This window comes from Rhinatrema bivittatum, chromosome 9, assembly GCF_901001135.1.
Source record: "Rhinatrema bivittatum chromosome 9, aRhiBiv1.1, whole genome shotgun sequence".
Lineage (NCBI taxonomy): Eukaryota > Metazoa > Chordata > Amphibia > Gymnophiona > Rhinatrematidae > Rhinatrema > Rhinatrema bivittatum.
This window is the reverse complement of record NC_042623.1, coordinates 162,977,785-163,002,033: the sequence shown is the minus strand read 5'-3', so window position 1 is coordinate 163,002,033 and position 24,249 is coordinate 162,977,785. Positions and strand designations below refer to the sequence as shown.

Sequence of the window (24,249 nt, the reverse complement as noted above, 5' to 3'; positions counted from 1 at the left end):
TGACTTAAAGAATTGCTTTTGCAAAGGGTTATATGTGATGGTTTATTTGTTTTCCCACAGCGAGGTGGCCACGGAGCTGCCATTCCATCTCATGCATCCAAAACCAGACACACCAGGTCAGTGACTCCTGTCCTGTATCTTCTCTGATCTTATTTCTTTGCTTCCACCTTCTCTGTTTATTCCACGTTATACTTTTCCCTCTGTTTTAGTTCCTCCTCTTTACATCTTCTTTCTGGTTTTCTCCACTTTCCCCGTCTCCTTGGTCTCTTACCAGTGGCTGCTTCTCCCATCCGCTCTTTTCCTTCCTGCCTCATTCACAATCTCCTGGTGAGATGCAGGCGTGTTTCTAGGTACTTCAAAGATCCGGGGAACAGGTTCATCGGTCCTTTCCTCCCCGCCCACCACCCTCAGGATTGCCAATTTTTCCACAAAACAGGACTGGACATTTGAGGACTGGGGGGGGACCCGCCTCTTATTTGCATAAATTTGCCACTAGTTCCCCTGAACCTGTCTCCTCTCTTTTGTCCTCCTGTTCTTTCTATTCTAGCATCCCCATGACAGTGGCAATGAACAATCTACCAATGGATGAACAGATCCATCAATTCTGAGTGATGTACTCATCAATGAACTTGAAACACCATAAGAATGGTGGAGCATAATCTACATAGATGCATGTATTCCATTAACTGTGTGCATGCCTGTGCATTAAGGGGCAGATTTTTAAACGAGCGCGCGCCCGGGGTACATTTGTGTGTGTTACCTGGCTCACACAAATGTACACTTGAGCGCGCGCATGTTATAAAATCCAGGGTCGGCACGCCAAGGGGGTGCACACTTGTGCACCTTGCACGCGCCGAGCCCTAGGGGAGCCCTGATGGCTTTCTCTGTTCCCTCCAAGGCCGAGGGAACTTTTCTTCTGCTCCCCCCACCTTCCCCTCCCTTATCTAACCCACCCCCCCAGCCCTACGTAAATTCCCCCCCACCTTATTTCAAGGAGTTGCGCGCTCCGGCCAGCTGCCGGCGCATGAATCTCTGGCACGGCCGCTGTGCCGGAGGCCTCGGTCCCGCCCCCGGACAGCTCCCAGATCTGTGCCATGCCCATGACCCCACCCCCTTCCCGCCCCTTTTCCAAAGCCCCGGGACATACTCGCGTCCCGGGACCTTGCACACACCACTATGCAAAAGAGGCTCGGTGCGCACAGGGGCAGGTTTTCGGGATTACGCGCGTAACCCTTTGAAAATCTACCCCATGGGTGCATTGCTCATTTTTCCCAATGTTATGGAAATATTATGAATGCATCAATCATCCAGACCTTCACTGATCTCTTAAAGGGGCTGAGGGACCCAAACACAGCATAGAACAGCACACAGCCATTTACATTCTGCCTTTGGGTTAGGGTATTGTAGACATTTAAAACCTGTGCTGTCTTTAATTTGATGCTAAAAATAAATTGACAATAAATCCTCTGAAAAAATGAATTACAATTAAAATATAGTAAACCTAGACCAAAATAACACTAACTGCCAGCACACAAACAGTAACAACTTATGTTTGAAAATGTAACATTGCGAACATTACACCAGGCACTAAAACATCAATACACCACCTATTATGAAAACAGAACAAGCCGATCTGTGATAGATCCTTAGACAGAAACTACACGCTAGCAGAATATCTCAGCTCAGTCACACATGCAGAACACAGACTGACCTCACCAAATACAGAATAAAAACACCAAAAAGTAGAAATAGAAATGTGCAGACAAAAACTGAACTGGAAATTGCAACGTCAGACTCTATATGTAGTGTAATAATGGAAAAATAGACACATCCCCGTTCCACATAAAACATCAAACAATAAAATCAAGAAATATAAAATCATAATCGTAAAACCATACTTATAAAAAAATAAATATTTCAAAACAGCTGATGAAAAGAATATCCAATAATTAAAAACATATACAATTTTTTAAAATTTCCCAAACACCAATAAAATATTTAAAAACAGCATACATTTCAAATAATACACAATAATTAAAACAAATAAGAATAAAAAAATACCCTGCTCTGCATGCCTGGAAACTTGTTTTCCAGTCACCCTGAGATTGTCATGGATTAAAGGAGGGGAGGCTTACTCATTCTCTTATCACAAATGCTCTCTCTCTCTCTGTCTCACACACAAACACACACACACACACACATATACACACACATTCTCGCTCTCCCTCCCTCTCTCCCTGGAATGTACAGGCAGCAGCAGCAGCCTCCTCCTTGGTCCCATGCAGCATCTCTCACACATACACATACTCTTTCATATGCTCACAAACACATTTTCTCACTTGCTTCCTCACCCTCTCCACGGAATGTGCAGGCAGCAGAAATATCCTCTTTGGAACTGCACAGCATCTCTCTTGAGAGACACACACATGTGCTTACTCTCTCTCACACACATACTCTTGATCTCTCAATGCTCTCATATGTACACACACACACACACTTACAGGTAGATTTTAAAAGGGCTCCGCGTGCCCCCATAAATGCACATAAAGATATGCTCTATTTTATAAAGTATATGCGTAGTTTATAAAATACTCTTCACGTGGGTATGTCTGCAGCTCTGCTCACATACCTCACGTGTGCTTGGGAGAGAGAGAGGCTGGCTCTTTATATATGGGGGCACTGATTTGGGTTAAATTTTCAATTTTTACAATGGATACCTCTGAATGCGTCTGTAACACCTACCCTAACCCCCAACCCACCTCCCGAAAACTGACCCTGAATCAAAGGGCCCCCCTTACAATGGTCCATATATAGACTGAGCCTTATAAAGAGTCAGTCTCTCTTTTTCTTTCTCTTCTCCCCCCAAACTGTTACTGTAGCTGTAGCAAAGTGGCACATGCAACATACGCATGCTGGCTGAGGAAAATTAGGCGTTACATTTGTCAGTGCTGGCCCCGCCTCTGGAACACCCGTGCCCTGCCCCTTTTCCGCCTACTTTTTCTAGGCATGCGTGCCCTCCCCACCATTAAAAATTCACGTAGCTCCCCCACAGCCCAGTTACGCATGTATGTGGACGTTTTTGCACGCACAAGACTTTTAAAATCTACCTCATACTCTCTCTCCCCCCCCCCCCAGTGCACACTTATCTTATTTGCTCTTAAGCCTTTGCTCATATAACCCAAAGGCTTAAGGGCAAATTAAGATGTGTGCACTACAAATGATTTATCTGCATAAAAAGTATAAAAAATGAATTACAAATTTCTGAGACTTATGATGATGATGTGCATTTCCTATAGCGTTTGATATTATGGGGCGCAAAAGCCAATATAATCCGATGGTCTCTTTTACCTGAGAAACTGTGATCCTGTAGAGCGGCGGTGGTTGGTGTGGTAACATTTTTCCATTGCTTGGTGGAGGGGTGGGTATTAACTTGAGTGCCAATATAAAGACACCGTGTGGGTTCTTCTATAGATCGTGTGCTGCTTGAGAAAGAGCCAGGCGTGCAGCATCCTGGCAATTAATATTAATAAATAGGAGCCCAGTGCATTTTATAGTTTAATATAGCAGAAGCATAAATAGAGTCAACACTGGCAGCACATTTCTTGGCCCTGAAAGATTTCAGAAGAGAAGAACTAGTGTTTATGATTATTATTACCCAGATGGGTTGATGGAGGCTTAGAGAGGGAAAGTTGATTTTTCCAAATTCTCGCACTGATGGGTGCAGGGGTTCGCCCAACTTGTATTTCACTGTTCAACCGCAGACCCAGGTAACACTTTCTGTTTGACGACTGAGGAGGGGAAGAGATATCGAGACCCCACATATGTTAGATATAGTCTTAACGAGGGGAACATTTTCTTACATAAAATTCCCATCCAATTAAAATGAGAAATTGCAAAAAGCAGCCCCCAAGCCCAAGGAATGCTGGGAGGTGTGAGCCCTGAATCTGTTTCTGTGCTCTCAGTGTGCTGTATTTTCTCTTCTCGCACTTTTTCTGGCTTGGCATTGGTGCTCAAGGGAAGGAGAGGTAAGATGCTTTTGTGAATACTCTTTCTCTCTAAGTTCAAAGTCTGTGTGAGCCCAAGTACTCTCATGGCAGGGTGTTAATGCTACTATATCTAAGGTACCTTTTTTTTCACTGTGTCCTTTCTAAAAATTATCGGATTTCAGTAAATGTCACTAGAGGATTATAACAATTCTATTTTTTCTAAACAAATCTCCCTCTTAGTAGCTTAAACATTGTGCAACATGGGCAATTTTTAAGCTACCCAGGAGCAATTTTCAAAACTATGCAGATTGTTGCAAAGTCTATGCTGATACGTTCCCTTTGAAAACTGCCTAGGGAAAAAGTAGATTTACGCCTGCTTTTTCTGTGGAGAACTTTCTCTTGAAAAACGACGTACGTTGTGTTTTCCCCTGGGCTAACCCTGCTTCTGATCCTATCTATTTTTTGATACCTGCGCATGCCTTTACCTGCATATATGGCGGGCAGTTTTCAGGCAGGGGTTTTACCAAATGGTGTTTGAAAATTGCTCTACCTATGTCCTAACAACCGGCCATTCCTTTCAATCCAGCACTATTTACACACAATATTGCTAGATGCACTACTAATACCTCAGGGCTTTGCCTTGCACCAGATTTCTGCCTTGAGGTGTAACCCCTGTGCTGTTTAAAACGTGCACAAGGAAAGGCTTTTCACCAGTCTTGCCCATTTTGGGGCCGATGCAATATCATGCACGCAAAAAAGCGGGCGTCCAACTTGGAAGCGCGTTTTTTTTTAACGCCCGCACGTTCCCCTCTCTTGGGCACTCGATCTAATAGTCTAATGAGCTGGCATGCTAAAAGGGATGCGCAGTGGATAATTTCCACCTCCCTAGCGCGTCCTTGCCATCGAGCGCCCAGGAGAAATGGCTGTGCGGAGGTAAGGAAAACGGACACTCCGTTTTCTGAGGGTCGATTTACCTAACCGGTGCACAGCCACGGGTCAGGAAAATGCACGCTCACAAATTGAGTGTCCCTTTCCCTAAGCTGACTGCTGTCAAGTTTTTTTTGGTTTTTTTTGCAGCTTTCTGTGGTTCCTCCTCCTTAGTATTGCAACAATATTAAGTAGGGGGAAGCACAAAAAAATGTTTTGCTCTTCTGAGCATGGCTTGGGGTGCCAGCTCTGATTTGGCGTTAAGTTTTGAGCATTAAAATGTGTGTTGGCCGCATATTTTTTTTTTTTTTAAAATAGGGGGTGCTAGCTAATAGCTTCATCAACGTGGCATTTGCATGTGATGAGCGCTATTAGCCTCGCACTGGTATGGGATATTGCATTTGGCGTATGTCTAGCGTGTCCAAAACTCATGTCCAACTGCGTGTTTAGCGGTACACGGAGCTCAGCGCCCGATATTGCATCAGCCCCTTTGTGCACAATCCGCTTCTTTGCAAATTGGTGGATATGGCATGGAATTTTGTGCAAATATTAACTTTGATGCAAATGCAAAATTAATTGCGCATGCAAAATACTCAGTTTTGTAGGTGTTTTGTAACTTTTTTGCAAAATCCTTAAATCTGGCACACAGGGTGATATAAGGGTAAATTTTCAGTAAACCACTTAGCAGCGACATACATGGGTATTTTATACCTGCATAACTTTAGGTGAATTTTCAAACAGAAATTACCAGTTTCAAACAGAAAGTACCTAACGCTATGCCATACAAACTACCCATGTGTAATTGCACCTGCTGTTTCTGGAGGCTGACTTATATTGTAAAAACTCCTTATACACCGAGAAATTCAATATGCACGTACAGGAGGTAATTTTCAAAAGAATTTATGCATGCAAAATAGCTTTTGAAAATTGCTACTTTTATGTGTATAACTCCCTTGAAAATTCATTCCAGAGGCCTGAATTTTCAAAAGGCTTTTGCACATAAATGGGATTTTGAAATTTGCTACAATATATGCTACATTTACACGCTTTTGAAAATTGCTACTTTTATGTGCATAACTCCTTTGAAAATTCACTCCATAGTTTTTTCCCATGACCTTAACAGGCCCCAGGAATGCCTATTTTTAACATGAATGAGACTGCATAATAATAATAATGTTGTGAAATATAAGTGTACTCTTTACACACTAAGCACTGATTATTTTTTAGTTAGTGAAGTGATTTATTAACTCCCAAAATTACTCAAGTAAAGGTCAACTAATTCTTTTGAAAATAATCTTCATCAAGAGAAATTTTCAAAGCAATTTGTGCAGGTAAAACAGTGCTTTACCCTCAGAAATAAGATTTTTTAAAAATTGCCCATAATAAATGCTGATAAAATTATACATATATTGCCACTACATGTGTAGTTTTGCTTGCAGTAAGGAGAGGCATTCCTGGGGGTGGGGACAAGGTGGGGTTTAGAAATATATACTTATTTTTGAATTTTCAAATGTACCTACTGTATATATATTAAATTGAAAAAAGTACCTGCAAAAAAATTTAAAAAAGAGATGCAGATTTGAGCAGGTCCTATGTTTAATACAGTTTCCTTTGATAAAATGTACCAGTGGACTTATCATTTCTGAAAGCAGTTTGAAAATGGCCCTCATTATGTCTAAGCTGTCAGTCCATGCAGAATGCTAAAGATAAGGAGCTGAAGAATCTAAGTGCAGTGAAATTAGCTCTATCCCAATCCTCTTAAAAATTTATGTTCTGTTTTACTTGTATGCTACCTCCCTCAAATGGAAGTTTGACCTGAAGCGTTTCACATTGTGTGGGCCAGAGTTCACATGAGGGAGATGCCTTCCAACACACAGAACTGCATGTGCGCTCTAACACACATTAAAGCACAGTAATTGTTGAACATCCGAGTCACAAAATCTATTACCATTGTGCCCTTTTTTTTTTTATCTGTACTGCTTTAGCAATACAACATGTTGCAAAAGAAGACGATGATTTGCAGAGCAGTCCCTAAATCCAGGCAGGGCACTAAGTTTATGCCAGGGCTATTTCATGAATAGGCTACAAAGTGTTTAGCTGATGGTAAGAATTCATCTCTGCTGACAGTGTCGCTCCCAGGGACATCTGATATTTCTCACAGAATGTGTTGTGGGGCACGCCACTGACTGCACGGCTGCGAGGAAATAGGCCCTGCTGGGGATTCCTGGCAAAGTGATGCTAGGAGGAAGCTTCCATTGCAGGAGACTCCACCAGCTTAGTGGTAAGGACACTCCTGCTGCTGACTCCACTGGCAGGGTGGTCGCTGGACAAAATGGTGTCCAGGGTAAGAGTTGCTTTCAGTCCCTCCCCCCCCTTTCGGGCTTGCATGCTCACAAACTGACTCATGAGGGCAAGGTGTAGTGCTCCTTTCTCCTCTGCTTGCCCACCCCTTATTATATTTGCCACCGTCCACTGGCAAGGTGGTGAGAAAACTCACTGGTGAAACTCATATGGGGGTAGTACTGTCAATGTGCTGTTGAGAGGAGTTCCACAGCACTAAAATCTTGGCTAATACTGAGAAGCACCACTGAAAGAACATATGGAGGGTGCCGGCACATGAATACATTAATGTGGGGACACTGTTGTGCACCAGTTATACCATCTGATGCTTAATTAGGAGAGAGGTCCTGAAAGCAATGGCAAGAAATCCAAGACAACTGGAGGACCTGCCCTGAGGCTCCCAGTGAATCCCCTTCAGGCACTGCTGGTCTTCGCTGAACATGAGTGGCTTTAATGAATATCATTGTACAATGCTCAGTAAGAAGAAAATAGAGTTGTGGGATCACAGACCCCAAAACTTGGCACTGCGAACAGTTTTGATCGATTTTCCTTTATTTTAGTGAGCAAGATGAAGACCTTGTGTTTGAGGAGTTTGCTCGTCAGCAGCTGAAAGATGAGTTGCAGTTGGATGATAAAGAAGAGGAGGAAGATGATGATAAATAAACATGGATCAGGACCGACCGCCTAGTGATCAGAAGACAGGAAATGGAATCCTAAACCTGGAGATCGTTTTTAGGGGTGTGCATTCGGATTGACCGCATTAGTAAAACGCAACTCATATTTTTTTTTTACTTAAAAAATTGATTCGACATAAACGATCGGATTTCCCACATATCGAACATAGATATGTTCGATATGTGGGAAATCGCGATTGTTGAGCCAAAATAAAAATATAAACCCCCTCACCCTCCTTAATCCCCCCCCCGACTTACCACAACTCCCTGGTGATGGAGCGAGGAGTGAGGACGCCATTTCTGCAATCCTTGGCGAGAAGCATGTGACGTCGGCGGCACGTCGAGTGACGCCGGCGTCACGTGATTCCCGGCTCGTTCGCGCCGGACGGCTCGTTCGGCCCAAAAAGAACTTTTGGCCAGCTTGGGGGGGCCTCCTGACCCCCCCAAGCTGGCCAAAAGTTCTTTTTGGGCCGAACGAGCCGTCCGGCGCGAACTCGCCGGGAATCACGTGGCGCCGCGTCACTCACACGCGACGTCACGTGATTCCCGGCAAGTTCGCGCCGGACGGCTCGTTCGGCCCAAAAAGAACTTTTGGCCAGCTTGAGGGGGTCAGGAGGCCCCCCCAAGCTGGCCAAAAGTTCTTTTTGGGCCGAACGAGCCGTCCGGCGCGAACGAGCCGGGAATCACGTGACGCCGCGTCACTCGACGTACCACCGACGTCACATGCTTCTCGCCAAGGATTGCAGAAATGACGTCCTCACTCCTCGCTCGATCACCAGGGAGTTGTGGTAAGTCTGGGGGGGGGATTAAGGAGGGTGAGGGGGTTTAAATTTTTTTTTTGCACATATGTACATATACCCAACTCATTGGATTTTTTTTATGTCCATATTGGCCGCAAGTGGGACCCCCTTTCGGACATAAAAAATATGAACATAAAATTTTGCTCTGCACATCCCTAATCGTTTTACTGTTTAGCATTTCATTTTAATAGCATTGCTGCCCACTGTGGCTTTGTGGTTGATGGGGATAGTGTTAACCCTGTATCTGAGGCTCTATTAGTGGAACTTTACTCTGGATAGGAATGTACATTATAGAGAATCTGAAGCCTTTACATTTTTATTGTCAACACAATTACTTTAGTCGCAAAAGCAGCCCAACCCTCCTCCTTCAGAATGCAACACTCATTCAAAATTAACACCCAAAACGTTTTCTAGTGAGGCTGGAAAAATGTATATCTCTCTTTCACTTCATCAGATGTAGAGTAGCTTTCAGTTACAGGATGTAAATAAGGGCAAAACAAAGACTGGGAAGATGTTGTGGGCTGCACTCAACACCCACTGAAACCTCTTCTGAACTAATCTTACGGTCATAGGTTTGTCATTCCCAGATGTCAGTTGGATATGGTAGGGTTGTCATATGAAGGATCCTCTGATCCAGATCTTCTAATTTTGAGCATGGAGAGGTTAGGAGAAGTGTATTATATTGAAAGTAATATAGGGGTCAATATTCAAAGCCATTTAGATGGATAACTCACAAGTTGTGGGGGAAATGACAGTATTGGCTCAGTACAGCCAAGCATTGGACTTGGCATGGAGACCTTTTCGGCCAGTATGCTTACAATCTTTTTTATTTTCCTAGGGGTGAGTACACTTAACCGGCTATATTCTTTTTATTTGAACATAGCCAGTTAAGACTAAAGTTATCCAACGAATTATAGTTGGATAACTTTATAACTGGTGATATTCAAAATCTGACTGGTTAGGTTTAAAGTTATCTGACTACAGTTAGCTGGATAACATTAATCAGGGATATTCAGTGGGACTTTAGCTGGATAATTTACCTGCTCAACATCTTACTGAATATGTCCCCCATAATTAATAACCCCTGGTATAGCAAACAGGGATTGTTTAATGCTTAAAATTACCATATGCATTTTTGTTGAAACAGCTATTCACTAGGAGTAGACAGAGAACCCATATGAAAAATGGATCATTTCAATAAAGATTTCGCAACTCATCCTCTCAGGAATGGTGTCTTTTAAATAGCCGCATGAATGCATGTGTATACCAGCTCGTGCCAGAGGATGTGGCCATTTTCTAACACATGCATCTATATTCGTGCACGGTATAAAATAGGCTGAATGTGCATGCATGTGCACACAATTTTATATGGACCCATGCATGTGCACGCAAATGCCGCCTCTACTGCATGGTTCAGAGGGAGGTATCTTCGAAGGATACTAATGAAGCAATAGAGTTAGGGCATCCCAACAGAGAGGTTCCAATAATAAGAAAAGTAGTCCATGCGCTCATAAGACTCATCTGAGCTAAAAGATTTCAAATTATCCCTGTCAACTGAAAAGCAGAATGTTAATACAAACAAAACAAATGTTTGTATGCTAATGCCAGAAGTCTAAGAAGTAAGATGGGAGAGTTAGCGTGTATAGCAGTGAATGATGATATAGACTTAATATTCATATTAGACATGGTAAAAAGAGAATAACCAATGAGACAGTGCTATTCCATGGTACAAATTATATTGCAATGATAGAGAGGAGCAACTTGGTGGTGGAATAGCACTTTATGTCTGGGATGGCATAGAGTCCAACAGGATAAAGGTCCTGCAAGAGAGTAAATTCACAATTGAATCTTTATAGGAAGAAATCCCTTGTGTGTTGGGGAAGAGTATAGCGAAAGGAGTATACTACTGTCTACCAGTCCAAAATGATGAGACGGATAGTGAAATGGTAAGAGAAATTAGGGAAGCTAACCAAATTGGTAATGCAGTAATGGAGATTTCAATTACCCCAATATTGACTGGGTAAATGTAACATCAGGACAAGATAGAAAGATAAAGTTCTTGGATGGATTAAATGACAGTATTATGGAGCAATTGGTTCAGGAACCGACAAGAGAGGGAGCAATTTTAGAACTAATTCTCAGTGGAACACAGGATTTGGTGAGAGAGGTAACAGTGGTGGGGCTGCTTGCAATAATGATCATAACATGATCAAATTTGAATTCATGATTGGAAGGGGGACAGTAAGTAAATCCACAGCTCTAGCTCTAAACTTTCAAAAGGGGAATTTTGATAAAATGAGAAAAATAGTTTAAAAAATGTTGAAAAGAACAGCTATAATTTATTTATTTATTTAAAAACTTTTCTATACCGTTGCTAAGTTAAGTACCATCGCAACGGTTTACATGTAGGCACATATTTAATGAGGGTAAAAGCGTACAATAGTACATTCTAACAGGTGCCGTTAAAGGTTCAGTTACAATATATCATTAGACATAGACATTTCGCGAAGTAGTTCATGACCAGTTGTACCAAGGTACTTACACGGGTGGTTTTATCACACATAGTATTATAGTTATGTTTGTTGTGGTGTAGAGTTCATAGATTAATCTATTGTAAAGTTCTACTTACTGTGTGTCTGTGCCTTTCTGTTTTTTCCTGAATAATTTCTCTCTATTCTTTTGTCTCTTTGTAAAATGCTTGTTTAAAAAGCCATGTTTTTAAACTTTTCTTGAATGTCTTTAGATCACTTTGTAGTCTGATCTCTGGAGGCATTGTGTTCCAGATTATGGGTCCTGCTAGTGATAGGGCTCTCTCTCTCACTTGGGTCAGTCTTGCTGTTTTAACTGATGGAATGGTTAGGAGTGCTTTATTTGCTGATCGGAGATTCCTGTGTGGCGTGTGTACCCGTAATGCTGAGTTTAGCCAATCTGATTTTTCATCATAAATTAGTTTGTGAATGATACATAGGGTTTTGTATTTAATTCTGTGTTCAATTGGTAGCCAATGTAACTCTACTAGGGTTTCAGTTATATGGTCCCGCCTTCTTTTTCCGGTTAGTATTCTAGCTGCTGTGTTCTGTAGTATTTGCAGTGGTCTTAATGTCGTATTTGGTAGTCCTAGCATAAGGGCACTGCAGTAGTCTGTGCTGGAGAAAATTAGTGCCTGTAGTATTGTTCGGAAATCATTTTGAGTTAGTAGTGGTTTAAGTTTTCTGAGTACCATGAGCTTTGCATAACCTTCCTTTACTTTTAGTGATATGTGTTGTTTCAGATTGATTTCAGGGTCTATAATTATTCCCAGGTTACGTACTTTTCCAGTTAGTTCAATTTTCTGGTTGTCTTTGAGAATTATTGAGGTTTGACTGATTTCAGAGTTTTTTCGTTCTAAGTGTAGAAATTCTGTTTTATCAATATTAATTATAAGTTCCATTTGTGTCAGTAGTTGTTTTATAATGCTTAGATACATGTTGGCTAGGTTTAATGTTTCCTCTAAAGTGTAGTCTATGGGTAGAATTAGTTGGATGTCGTCGGCGTAAATGTAGTGGATAATTCCTAGTCCTGCAAGTAGGTGGCATAATGGCAGCATGTATATGTTAAAAAGGGTCGCAGATAGTGCTGATCCCTGTGGAACTCCTGTTTTGAGATTAATTTTTTCTGATACTGTGTTGTTGATCTGAACTTGGAAAAACCTGTTTTTTAGATATGAACTGAACCATTTTAAAGTTTGGCCGTGTAATCCGATTTCTTCCAGTCTATTTAGTAGTATTTTATGGTTTACTGTATCAAAGGCTGCCGATAGGTCAAGCATTAGTAGAATATAGTGTTTACCACTATCAAAGCCTCTCAGGATGTTATCTGTTAAAGAGAGGAGAAGAGTCTCAGTGCTGTAGTGTTTTCAAAAACCGTGTTAAGATGGGTACAGTATGTTATTGTTATCCAGGTGTTCAGCTAGCTGTTTCTGTACTGTTTTTTCGATTAGTTTAGCTATTAAAGGAAGATTTGATACTGGTCTGTAGTTGTTTAGAATAAGGGGATCACTGTTTTTTTTCTTAATTATTGGTTTTATTCTTGCTCCTTTCAGTATATCTGGCATTGTTCCTTCTTCTAGGGATAGGTTTATGATTTTAGTCAGTGTATGGGCTACTATGTTAGCTGAATTCTTCAGTTCAGTTGTAGGTATTGTGTCAATTTTGTGTGGGGCAGGGTTTACATTTTTTTTTAGCATCTGTTCCACTTCCATTTCAGATATCCCAGTGAAAGATGTCCATGGGTTTACATCCCTTTTTTGCATTTTAATTTCTTGGTTGGCAGTATTTGGAAGTTTGTCTCTTAATTTAGTGATTTTGTCACTGAAAAATTTGGCAATTTCATTACATTTTGTTTCTGGTAGGTTTTGTGTTGATTCCTGTTTGTCACTGGTTAGGTTTGAAACTATTGAGAATAGTGTTCTTGGATTATTTTTCAAATTTTTCTATTTTATTGCTGAAATAATCTCTCTTAACATTGAGTATTAGCTTTTTGTAGAAAGCTAGATGCTTTCTGTATTTAGTTAGGTTCTCTGATGTTTTATGTTTTCTCCATTTTCTTTCCAATGCTCTTAGAGTCCTTTTTGTATCTTTTACTTTTGCATTATGCCAGGGGTTATTTTGTCTTGCTTCATTTTTCTGTATCGATTTGATGGGGTTTATTTCGTCAGCTATTTTTTTGGTTGTTTCTAACCATGTTTCTGTGGCAGAACTGCTGTTGTTGAAATCAATGTCTGTTAGTTTATCTTCTAGTTTGTCATTTAGTTTTTCAGTATTAAAAGGTGGTCTGTATTTGAACTCTAAGGGTTTATGATTTTGTTTGATCTGGGGTTTAAGGAATTTTATGTCGGAATGAATAAGGAAATGGTCTGACCATGGGATTTGTGTGTATTCAGATTTGCAGTATTCTAGATAATTGTGGTTGATGAAGGTGAGATCCAGTGAATGTCCCGCTTTGTGTGTTGGTTTGTTTGTTATTAGCGAGAAGCCTAATGCTGTCATAGCGTCTAATAGTGCTTGGCATGCGTTGGATAAAGGGTGGGCATCCATGTGAAGATTAAAATCTCCTAACACTATGGTTGGTCTGGAGATGTTTAAGTGTGTGGTAAGGAACTCAATTAGTGGTGATATATTTAATTCTAGTAGGCTCGGTGGGCAGTAGATAAGACATATCTGTATATTGTTGGTATCAAAAATGGCAATTTCATGATTTTGGGGGGGTGTTATTTGGATAGGTTTACATTTAAAAGTTTTTTCAATAATTAGTAAGAGACCTCCTCCATGTTTGTTTATTCTTGGGACTGAAAATACTTCGTAATTTTTGTGTGCTATTTGGTTTTTTAGAACTACATCTGCTTTTTTTAACCATGATTCTGTTATTGCAACAAAGTTTGGCTTATTGTCATACAGTAAATCCGTGATGATTGGGAATTTTTTTGCAACTGAATGTGCATTTACTAGGATGAATGTTAGCATGATTAGTTTGTTTATTGCAGGGGCTTTGGAGATAGAAAAAAGGTCCTTTTTTATCTGTACCAAATTATTGCATGAGGGTTTTGTTGTATTTTTTGTTCTTTCCCTGGTATTGGTTCTTAAGTAATTGTTCTCATATTTACCTTTGTTCATGCAGATGGAAATTGGATATTCCAGCGGTGGTTCGTTTTCTTTGTCCATGTTGAAAGTTGGTAGACGTATGGAGCTGTTGTATTTGGTTCCTTGGTTTCTCAGGTGTTTCTCAGGTGTGTATGAAGGGGCGTACAAAGGGGCAGGCCCCTTTGGTGTGCGCCGCCTGCGGGGTCCCTATCGGGTCTTTATCCTCCGTAGGACTCGATGACGCTGGCAGCGTCACCGAGGGGGAGGGGCCAGACCCGGAAGTCCTGGCAGGCTCGGCAGCAGAGAGACCTGTAAGGGAGAAAAAGACAGAGAGAAAAAGCCTGTAAGGGGGGAAAAAACAGCAAAAAAAAACCTCGGATGGTCTTGGAGGCAGGGGGACACGGCGCCTGCAGGGTCCCTATCGGGTCTTTATCCTCCGTGGGACTCGATGACGCTGGCAGCGTCACCGAGGGGGAGGGGCCAGACCCGGAAGTCCCGGCAGGCTCGGCAGCAGAGAGACCTGTAAGGGAGAAAAAGACAGAGAGAAAAAGCCTGTAAGGGGGAAAAAACAGCAAAAAAAACCTCGGATGGTCTTGGAGGCAGGGGGGCACCTGGCGTGGACATTGTTAAAAAATCCCATATTAGAAGCATAGTCCAGATGTATTCCATGCATTAAGAAAGGTGGAAGGAAGGCCAAATGATTGCCGGCATGGTTAAAAAAATGAGATGAAAGAGGCTATTTTAGCCAAAAGATCTTATTAAAAAATTGGAAGAAGGATCCATCAGAAGAAAATAAGATAAAGCATAAGCATTGGCAAGTAAAATGTAAGACATTGATAAGACAGGCTAAGAGAGAATTTGAAAAGAAATTGGCCATAAAGGCAAAAAACTCATAATAAAAACATTTTTATATATATCCGAAGTAGCAAGCCTGCAAGGGAGTCGGTTGGACCATGTTGCATTTGCTGCCTGTGGACAAGCCACAAGCAGCTCACTCACCCTCAATGCTGCACTACCTGGTGCTGACACTTCCTTTGCCTGGAGGGGCCGCCGACACTGCCAAGCTCTGCCGCTCCCATGCGGCACTGAGTCGTTCTGCTGCACTGCTTTCCTTTGCGGCTGAGTGCCGCTGACACAGTTTGATCTCACAGCCTGGGAGCCATCAACCCAGCATGTGCTCTGCATCCCTACATCCTCTAGGTGCGCACGCCTCTGCTCTTTTAAAAGACCCATGGTGGGAAAAGCTGCGGCACTGCTCGATGACGTCATTCTCTAGCTAGCCCTATAAAAGGGCTCTTCTGTCACTTCCTGGTTGCCTTTGCATCGGTCTCTATCTTCATGTTCCTCATTGGACATCCATCTTGTTCCACGTTCCTGGTTTCTCACTGGTTCCTGTTTTCAGCGTCTTCAGTTCTGAATCCAAGTCTTTGCCTCGACTAAGTTTTCTGAGTCTTTGCCTTGTCTAAGTCTCCTGAGTCTTCCAAGATCTTGGAGCCCTTCTCCCAAGTCCTGGGGCCAAGTCTCCTCTGTCTTCTTCGTGTCAAGTTCCTGAGTTCCTCGTGTGCCAGTGCGTGGTCCATGACCAGCCCACAGGCTTTGAGGGTGCCTCATAGCACAAGGCCTGTTTTCAAGTCCATCTTCGCTGTATCAAGCCCTCGGAGTCCATCCTTGTTTTTAGAGTTCCAAGTTTCAAGTCAAGTTCCGAATTCCAAGTTCCTAGTCTTGTTCCTACTTCAGTCTTATGGAGCTTGTCCAGCCAGCACTTAGGGAAGATAAGGCCTTTGCGGAAAGACTAAATTCATTCTTTGCTTCAGATATTACTGAAGAGGATGTTGGAGAGATACCTATTCTGGAGACAGTTTTCATGGGTGACAATTCAGATGAACTGAACAAAATCACTGTGAACCTGGAAGATGAAGTAGGACAGATTGACAAACTGAAGAATAGTAAATCACCTGAACTGGATGCTATACACTCCATGGTTCTGAAAGAACTAAAAAATGAAAATTCACACCTATTACAATTATTTTGTAACCTATTATTAAAATCATCCATTGTACCTGAAGATTGGAAGGTGGCTAAAGTAACCCTGATGTTTAAAAAGGGCTCCAGGAGTGATTCAGTAAACTATAGACCAGTGAGCCTGACTTCAGTTCCGGGGAAAAATTGTGGAAATTGTTATAAAGAATAAAATCACAGAACATTTAGATAGATGTGGTTTAATGAGTGACATCCAGCATTAGAGATGTGAATCGTGTCCTCGATCGTCTTAACGATCGATTTCGGCTGGGAGGGGGAGGGAATCGTATTGTTGCCGTTTGGGTGTGTAAACTATCGTGAAAAATCGTTAAAATCATGAGCCGGCACACTAAACCCCCCTAAAATCCACCCCGACCCTTTAAATTAAATCCCCCACTCTCCCGAACCCCCCCCAAATGCTTTAAATTACCTGGGGATCCGGCAGCGGTCCAGAACGGCGGCGGTCCGGAACGGCCCCCTCAATAGAATCGTGTTGTCTTCAGCCGGCGCCATTTTTCAAAATGGCCACCGCAAAATGGCGGCGGCCATAGACAAAAACGATTCGACGGAGGAGGTCGTTCCGGACCCCCGCTGGACTTTTGGCAAGTCTTGTGGGGGTCAGGAGGCCCCCCCAAGCTGGCCAAAAGTTTCCTGGGAGTCCAGCGGGGTTCCGGGAGCGATTTCTTGCCGCGAATCGTTTTCGTACGGAAAATGGCGCCGGCAGGAGATCGACTGCAGGAGGTCATTCAGCGGGGGTTCCGGACCGCCGCTGAACGACCTCCTGCACTCGATCTCCTGCCGGCGCCATTTTCCGTACAAAAACGATTCGCGGCAAGAAATCGCTCCCGGAACCCCGCTGGACTCCCAGGAAACTTTTGGCCAGCTTGGGGGGGCCTCCTGACCCCCACAAGACTTGCCAAAAGTCCAGCGGGGGTCCGGAACGACCTCCTCCGTCGAATCGTTTTTGTCTATGGCCGCCGCCATTTTGCGGCGGCCATTTTGAAAAATGGCGCCGGCTGAAGACAACACAATTCTATTGAGGGGGCCGTTCCGGACCGCTGCCGTTCTGGACCACCGCCGGATCCCCAGGTAATTTAAAGCATTGGGGGGGGTTCGGGAGGGTGGGGGATTTAATTTAAAGGGTCGGGGGTGGGTTTTAGGGGGTTTTAGTGTGCCGGTTTTCCTGCCCTCCCCCTTCCCCCGATTTACGATTTTTAACGATAAATCGGGGGAATTGGTATTGTATCGTGGCCCTAACGATTTTTTGACGATTTAAAATATATCGGACGATATTTTAAATCGTCAAAAAACGATTCACATCCCTATCCAGCATAGATTTATCCAAGGGAAGTCTTGCCTCACAAATCTCCTACATTTTTTTGAAGGGGTGAATAAACATGTGGACAAATGTGAACCGATAGAAGTGGTGTATTTGGATTTTCAGAAGGGGTTTGACAAAGTCTCTCATGAGAGGCTTCTAAGAAAACTAAAAGTCATGGGATAGGAGGTGATGTCCTTTTGCGGATTGCAAACTGGTTAAAAGACAGGAAACAGAGTATGATTAAAGGGTCTGTTTTTACAGTGGAAAAAGGTAAACAGTGGAATGCCTTTGGGATCTGTTCTTGGACCAGTGCTTTTTAATATATTTATAAATGATATGGAAAGGGGTATGACAAGTGAGGGGATCAAAATTGCAGATGACATAAAATTATGCAAAGTAGTTAAATCTCAAATGGATTGTGATGAATTGCAGGAGGACTTGCGAAAAAACCAGTATAGATCACGTCTGCACTAGAAGGAATCATATTTATAGAAAGTTATGAAAGAAAGGCCTTTGTCCAACACATTGATTTGATGAGAGGTAAGGGCTAGTGAAGACAAGTTTACTACGGTGGATTCCGCAGACTTTGAGAACGTGTTTGAGGACGGGCTTCTACGTCTGGAAGTGAGTACCTGAGTGCTTTTATAATAATTTATTTTTGATTATGAACTTTCAAGATTGGTTCTATCAACTTTTGTGTTCTAGACGCATTTCTTCACCCCATGAAGAAAGATCACCCTCCGAAACACGGATCGCGTTGAGCTTTTGGGCTTTTTGCTTCGGTGCCATCTTCTAGCAACCATCACTTTGGAATTTAAACATTATGGAATAGATTTTAAAAACTTGCGTGTGTGCGTCCATGTGCGCACACTACCCGGCGCGCGCACATGGACATGCGATTTTATAATATGCGCTCACTGGTGCACGCATGTTATAAAATCGGGGGCCGGCGTGCGCAAGGGGGTGCACATTTGTGCAACCTGTGCGCGCCGACAACCCGCGGCCTTCTGTAGTTCCAGTCTGCTCCAATTTAGGAGCTGCCTGGGAGGGAATTTCCCTACCCTCCTATACTAACCTTCCTACCCCTTCCCCTAAACTTCCTGCCCCATAGCCCTATCGTAAACCCCTCAAAATCCTTGTCTTACCTGTTGCGCACACCAGCACCATGCCAACACGTGATGCCCCAGCCAGCGGCAAATGGCTGCTGTGCCGGGCGCCTCTAGCCCCACCCCCCCGGATCGCCCCTTTAAGCAACCCCGGGACTTACACGCATCCTGGGGGTTTACGCATGTGGTCGGGCCTTTGAAATAGGCCCAGCGCGCGTAAGGCCCAGGGTTTTATGTGCGTAGGTCTTTTAAAAACTACCCCATGGTATTTCCAATTCAATGAGATGAGATATATGTCATCACTATGAAAATTGCTGAACTCTTGTTCTACGATCAAGCTAAGTAGCTCAAACATTTTTTTTATTTTGGTTCTAATATGTCTTTCAAGAATCAATTCTGTGTGACAGTATATTCTCACTTGCATACTAAAAACTAAAAATTCTTTTTTTCACTTTTGGTGTTCCTGTTATCTAAATTTTACAGTAATGACCGATGATTATTGCTGGTTCAATAAGAAATATACAAATTTCCCTCCTCCAGACAGCTAACTTCTCTTCTTAATCAGTCCTCAGGACAAAGATCTTTTAAGTTTGAAATTATTTATTGAACAGATAATTTTCCATTACTTACAATTATTCACATTCCAAACGCATATGCTTCTAGCAGAGATCTTTGTAGCTAGAGATAGGCAGGAGAAGGGAGATGGAGTTTCTTGGGATTCAGGATGAGAAGGCAAGGGGTTCTGAAGCTGATTAGTCTTTAGAATTAAAGCGGTAAGAAGAAATGTAAAAAAAGCTAATTGTATTACAGAGGTCACAGGCACTTCTGGCCTTTGAAGCCTCCTGGCTTAAACTGACTAACAGTCTTGGAGAGTGATTACAGGAAATGTCCCCACAAGCTGGGGCTAGAGGGTGAGATCCAATGGTAGTGAGCCTAGGATCCATGTGACGCAGGGGGGAGCATGAAGGGCAGTTCCTTGAGCCAATAAGGCACTTAAGAAGATTCAAGTTAGATTGAGAGAGCATGTAGACCCTTCCCAATGAGAGAAGCAGGGGGGAGGGAGTTTCTCTTAAAGGCAAAACTCCCCTTAAAGGCAGGGCTCACAGGCTTTTATCATGGGTTACAAATAAGGGCTGCACTCGACATAGTTAAACTGCAATGTATGAACAGATGCCAAAGTGTACCCACTGCTGGGGAGTTTTAGGAGTGTGTTACACTTCACGATGACGCCTAGTATGTAGGTCATATACTATTTCAGCATCTCTGTTTTCATGATTTGTGAGGTGAGGTGGTTATGATCACTATTGCCACATGGCCCCACCACCATTACCTCTCGCACCAAATCCTTCATTTCACTAAGAATTAGATCTAAAATAGCTCCCTCTCTTGTCGGTTCCTGAAACAATTGTTCCACAAAAGAGTCATTTATTCCATTCAGGAACTTTATCTCTCTAGCATGTCCTGATGTTATATTTATGCAATCAATATTGGGATAATTGAAATCTCCCGTTATTACTGCACTGCCAAATTAGGATTAGCTTCCCTAATTTGGCAGTTAGTATTTCATCATACGTCTTCTCATTTTGGCCAAGTGGACGGTAGTTTACTCCTATCGTTATACCCTTCCCCAGCACACATGGGATTTCTACCTACAAAGATTCTACTGTGCATTTAGTCTATTGCAGGTTCTGTATCCTGTTGGACTCTATGCCATCCCGGACATAAAGCACCCCCCACCAAGTTGATCCTCCCTATCATTGCGATATAATTTGTACTCTGTCCCATTGATTATCCTTCTACCAGGTCTCTGAGATGCCAGTTATGTCTATCTCATCTTTCACTACTATATTCATTTATTTATTTACTTAAATTATTTCTAGGCCGCCTATAATGGCACATGCTAAGTGGATTATGTTGCACTGCGATGGGAGGGGGCGCTTCCCAGTGTGGAACGAGGAGTGTGTGCCCTTGCGGTGAGACGGGTCTTCATCTAGGATGGAATAGAGACCAGGCTCCTGTCGACCTGCACACCTCAGTGAGTCCAACCACCCAAGGTTGGCCTCTGAGTAGTCCTCCGACCCCTTCAAGCCCTTTCGGACCTGCCACTGGGTGTCGGCAGAGGCAGCAGGCCAGGCATGAGGCAGAGGTGGTTGAGGACTTTAACGTGAATGCTGATGAAGAGAGGATGCAGACGAAGATCAGACTCAGATGAAGTGAGGATGAGTCAAAGATCTGTCTCAGACGAAGTGTGGATGAGACGAGTTAAAACCAGGATAAAACTCAGGATGAAGAAGACTCCGGATAAGGCGCTAACACCCCCACAGCTGGGGAGGAGGCTGCAGTGGCCAGAATGGCTCTCAGGCTATCCACTGGAGCACTGCCCGCCGGAGGCTAGGCATAGCTGGAGGCCAGAATATCAGAGGACTATGTACAAGATGAGCCTCCAAGGCGAAGATCCCAGACATCATGGCGAACTCTCCGGACACTCAGTGAAGGGCAGCCGGGACGAGCAAGTGAGACATCTTGAAGACTCCGGTCCAGTCTTCAGCTCCGCTAGATAGAAAAAGACCTACTAGCACCCTACACACCCCAGCGGGGATGGTCTCGGACCACTGGGCCACAGCTCGCTCTACACAGCCCAGCTGGGCTGGTTGCGGACCTCGCTGGGACGGATCAAGGCGAAGTCTGGGAAGACATCTGGACAGAATGAACATCAGGACAAACAACAATGTCGAGGGATCCCACGAAGAACATGAAGAAGCCAAGCAGGAGCACAGAATGCAGGAAGTCCAGGAAGACCAGCTTCTTGCGAAGGCAAAGACTGAATGGCAACTGAGCCCTTTTATAGGGCTGAAGAGGAAGTTCCAGCAGTGAGGTCATTGGGTGGAGCCAGGAGGGTCTCTCCCTTACTGGCCCTATAAATCAGTGAAGGAGTGTTGTGTCCGTCGGTGCCCGACACCCTCTCTCCGCCCTCCTTACCTCTCTGGCGCCTCCCTCTCCGTCCGTGGCAAGATTGGCTGCCGCAGCGTTCTCCTGCCACTTGTCCTTGGGCGTTCCCGGACCGGCTCGATGCTGCAACTGCCATGTTTCCTGGAGGACTAGGGGCGCGCGCGCGGCGCGGCCCCGATTGAAGTACCAGCATTGGCGCGAACCTCGGGGGCATCCCCCGAAGATGACGTCACCCGCGAGGGATATTTAAGGTCTCAGTAATTGCTAACAGATTGAGTTAGCAAGGGTTTTGCTACCTGAGCATCTCTGCCTTCTCGGACTTACCAGAGGTACCCGCTCCTCGGGGGCCTCGCTCTTTCCTTGTTTTTTCAGATGATGGTCTGGAACCGGTACTCACTTCTCGAGGGCCCTGATCCCAGACTCGCTTCGTATACTCTTCTGCCTAGAAGTTTTCACTACCAACTATATCTGCTACATCAGTGAGTTACCATCGTTCTCTCTGAGCTTTCCCTGGAACCAGGTACTCGCTCTTCGAGGGCCTATACTTTCCAGCTCCTAGGCTTCATTGGGATGTTGTGTGAATGTTACCATCTGCATACCCTGCCTACTCACTTTATCTCAGTCTCTCTTCAGCTCAGCCTCCAGGGATCGCTGTTCCAGTATCTGAGGGACTACAGCCCAGCCGGGCTTCCAGCTCACTACTGCCATCTCTGGTGGTTCAGTATACTGTCTAATAAAAGAACTAGTGTGTGTTTGTCTCCTAACTCTGAGCCTGACCGGTGATCCCTCTCGGGGGCATTCCCCCGGGGGTGTGGTCATCTGCCAGTGGTCCAGGGATCCACCCTCAACTCTCATATATATATATAACAGATTGCTACTCCTATCTGATTGTTCCTCCCATCAGACATCAGATTTCTAACAAGGAGGATGCGGCCCTGCGCCTAAGGAGGAAGCAGGAAGAAGGTGCAGGACCCTGGACAGTGACCATGCTGCCGCTGAGAAGAGGAGGAGCCGGAGCAGGCCTCGACCAGGCTCGAAGAGGGAGTGGCGGCATCCTGCCGCTGGAAGAAGGCAGAGGAGAGCGGCTTCTGCCGCGGGAAGGCCTGCATGAGCAGCTCCTGCCGCGAGACCACGTGGGCGGCCTCCGGGCCGCGAAGGAGAGCAGGCCAAATTCCATGGCTCCCTGCCGCAGTGAAGAGGAAGCTGGGAGCGGCTCCTGCCGCGAGGGAGAACATCAGCGACTCAGTGCTGCGAGGTAAGAGGCTGCCCGTGGCCTTAGCCACAGGCAGGATCGCAGCACATTACATGCATAATAAAAACAAAAATATAAAGTTCTGACATTATTACATTCTCTTAAAAATATTCTTATTCAAATTTAATTCACAGTGAACAATAAAAATAAATTAAATAATTATATTATTCCATTATAACAGAAAAGGTTTCCCCAAAGAAAACAGCTTTTAATTTTCTCTGAAAGGCCTTTGTATTTTATTCCATAATTTTGGACCAGTTATGGATATAGCACAATTACTGACTTCTTCTAAATGAGCTTCCTTCACACCGGATAATGTGAGAAGAGATTGAGAAGCCGAACTATACACTCTGCCATCTTACTTCTTAAACTTCTGGCATTGGCATACAGACATTTTTTTTTAACTTTATTTTTATTGAAGTTTAACAATATTCCAAATACAAACCATCTTTGAAAGGAAATACAGAGGAGGTATTGCTGACAGTAAATACATCGCAATAATAGAAAGAAAAAACATCACAGCCTTCTCTTAGTAAACAAAAATAAAATGAGGGGGGGGGGGGATGAAAAAGGTCTAAGGGCACGTAGACCATTCAAAATCAATGAAAGAAAAAGAAGAAACTAGACAGAACACCTAAAGTACAATACCCGCTATCTTAATTATCTTTAAGTAGGTTGAGCCTCAATGAAGTCTCTCAACTGAGTAGGATCGAAAAGACAAATCGAACGGTATTCAGTACCAGAATACATTTACATGCATATCTAACAACACAAGAAGCCCCCAAAGCTAACACATCTGATTGCACGGCAAGTGTTGGGTGTGTTGGCCTCGGCAGGCCAGCAGCCCGGCCCCCTTACCCTCAGCCGCCTAATCCAGTGCCTGGTTCCATGGCCCTTGCGGCGGTAGGCCTCCAGCTCCGTCCTTGGGTTGTCTCTGGTGCTCCTAGTACTACGACGGACTCGTGCTCTGCGGCGGGCCTCTCCGCATGGCCCGCGGAGAGACGCCGCCATCCAGCACCGCACCCCTCCCTAGGCACACGCCCGAGCACCTCTGTGTCCTTTGACATTGCTGAAGCTCCGGTACTTAAGGCCGGGCTCGGCTCCTGGTAGTCGCCTTTGCAATAGGTCTCCACGCTGGCCGTGTACTTAGTTGTCTCCTGGTGATTCTCCTGTGTTCCTGGTTCCTGATCCCTGCGAGTTCCTGTTCCTGCATTCCTGATTCCTTGTTCTTCTTTGGATTGACTTCTCGGACCTGAC

At 43.9% G+C, this 24,249-nt stretch overlaps 1 protein-coding gene across 1 annotated transcript in view; it reads left to right on the top strand.

Annotated features, from left to right (window-relative positions):
• SAG (S-antigen visual arrestin) overlaps window positions 1–7,963 on the top strand; it is a 91,209-nt gene extending 83,246 nt beyond the window's left edge. Inside the window, exons 13-15 of the mRNA XM_029617320.1 lie at window positions 61–116; window positions 4,016–4,025; window positions 7,814–7,963. Coding sequence (XP_029473180.1) covers window positions 61–116; window positions 4,016–4,025; window positions 7,814–7,916 — 169 coding nt within the window. The 3' untranslated portion in view covers window positions 7,917–7,963. The remainder of the gene's footprint in view (window positions 1–60; window positions 117–4,015; window positions 4,026–7,813) is intronic.
• The last annotated feature ends 16,286 nt before the right edge of the window (window positions 7,964–24,249 follow it).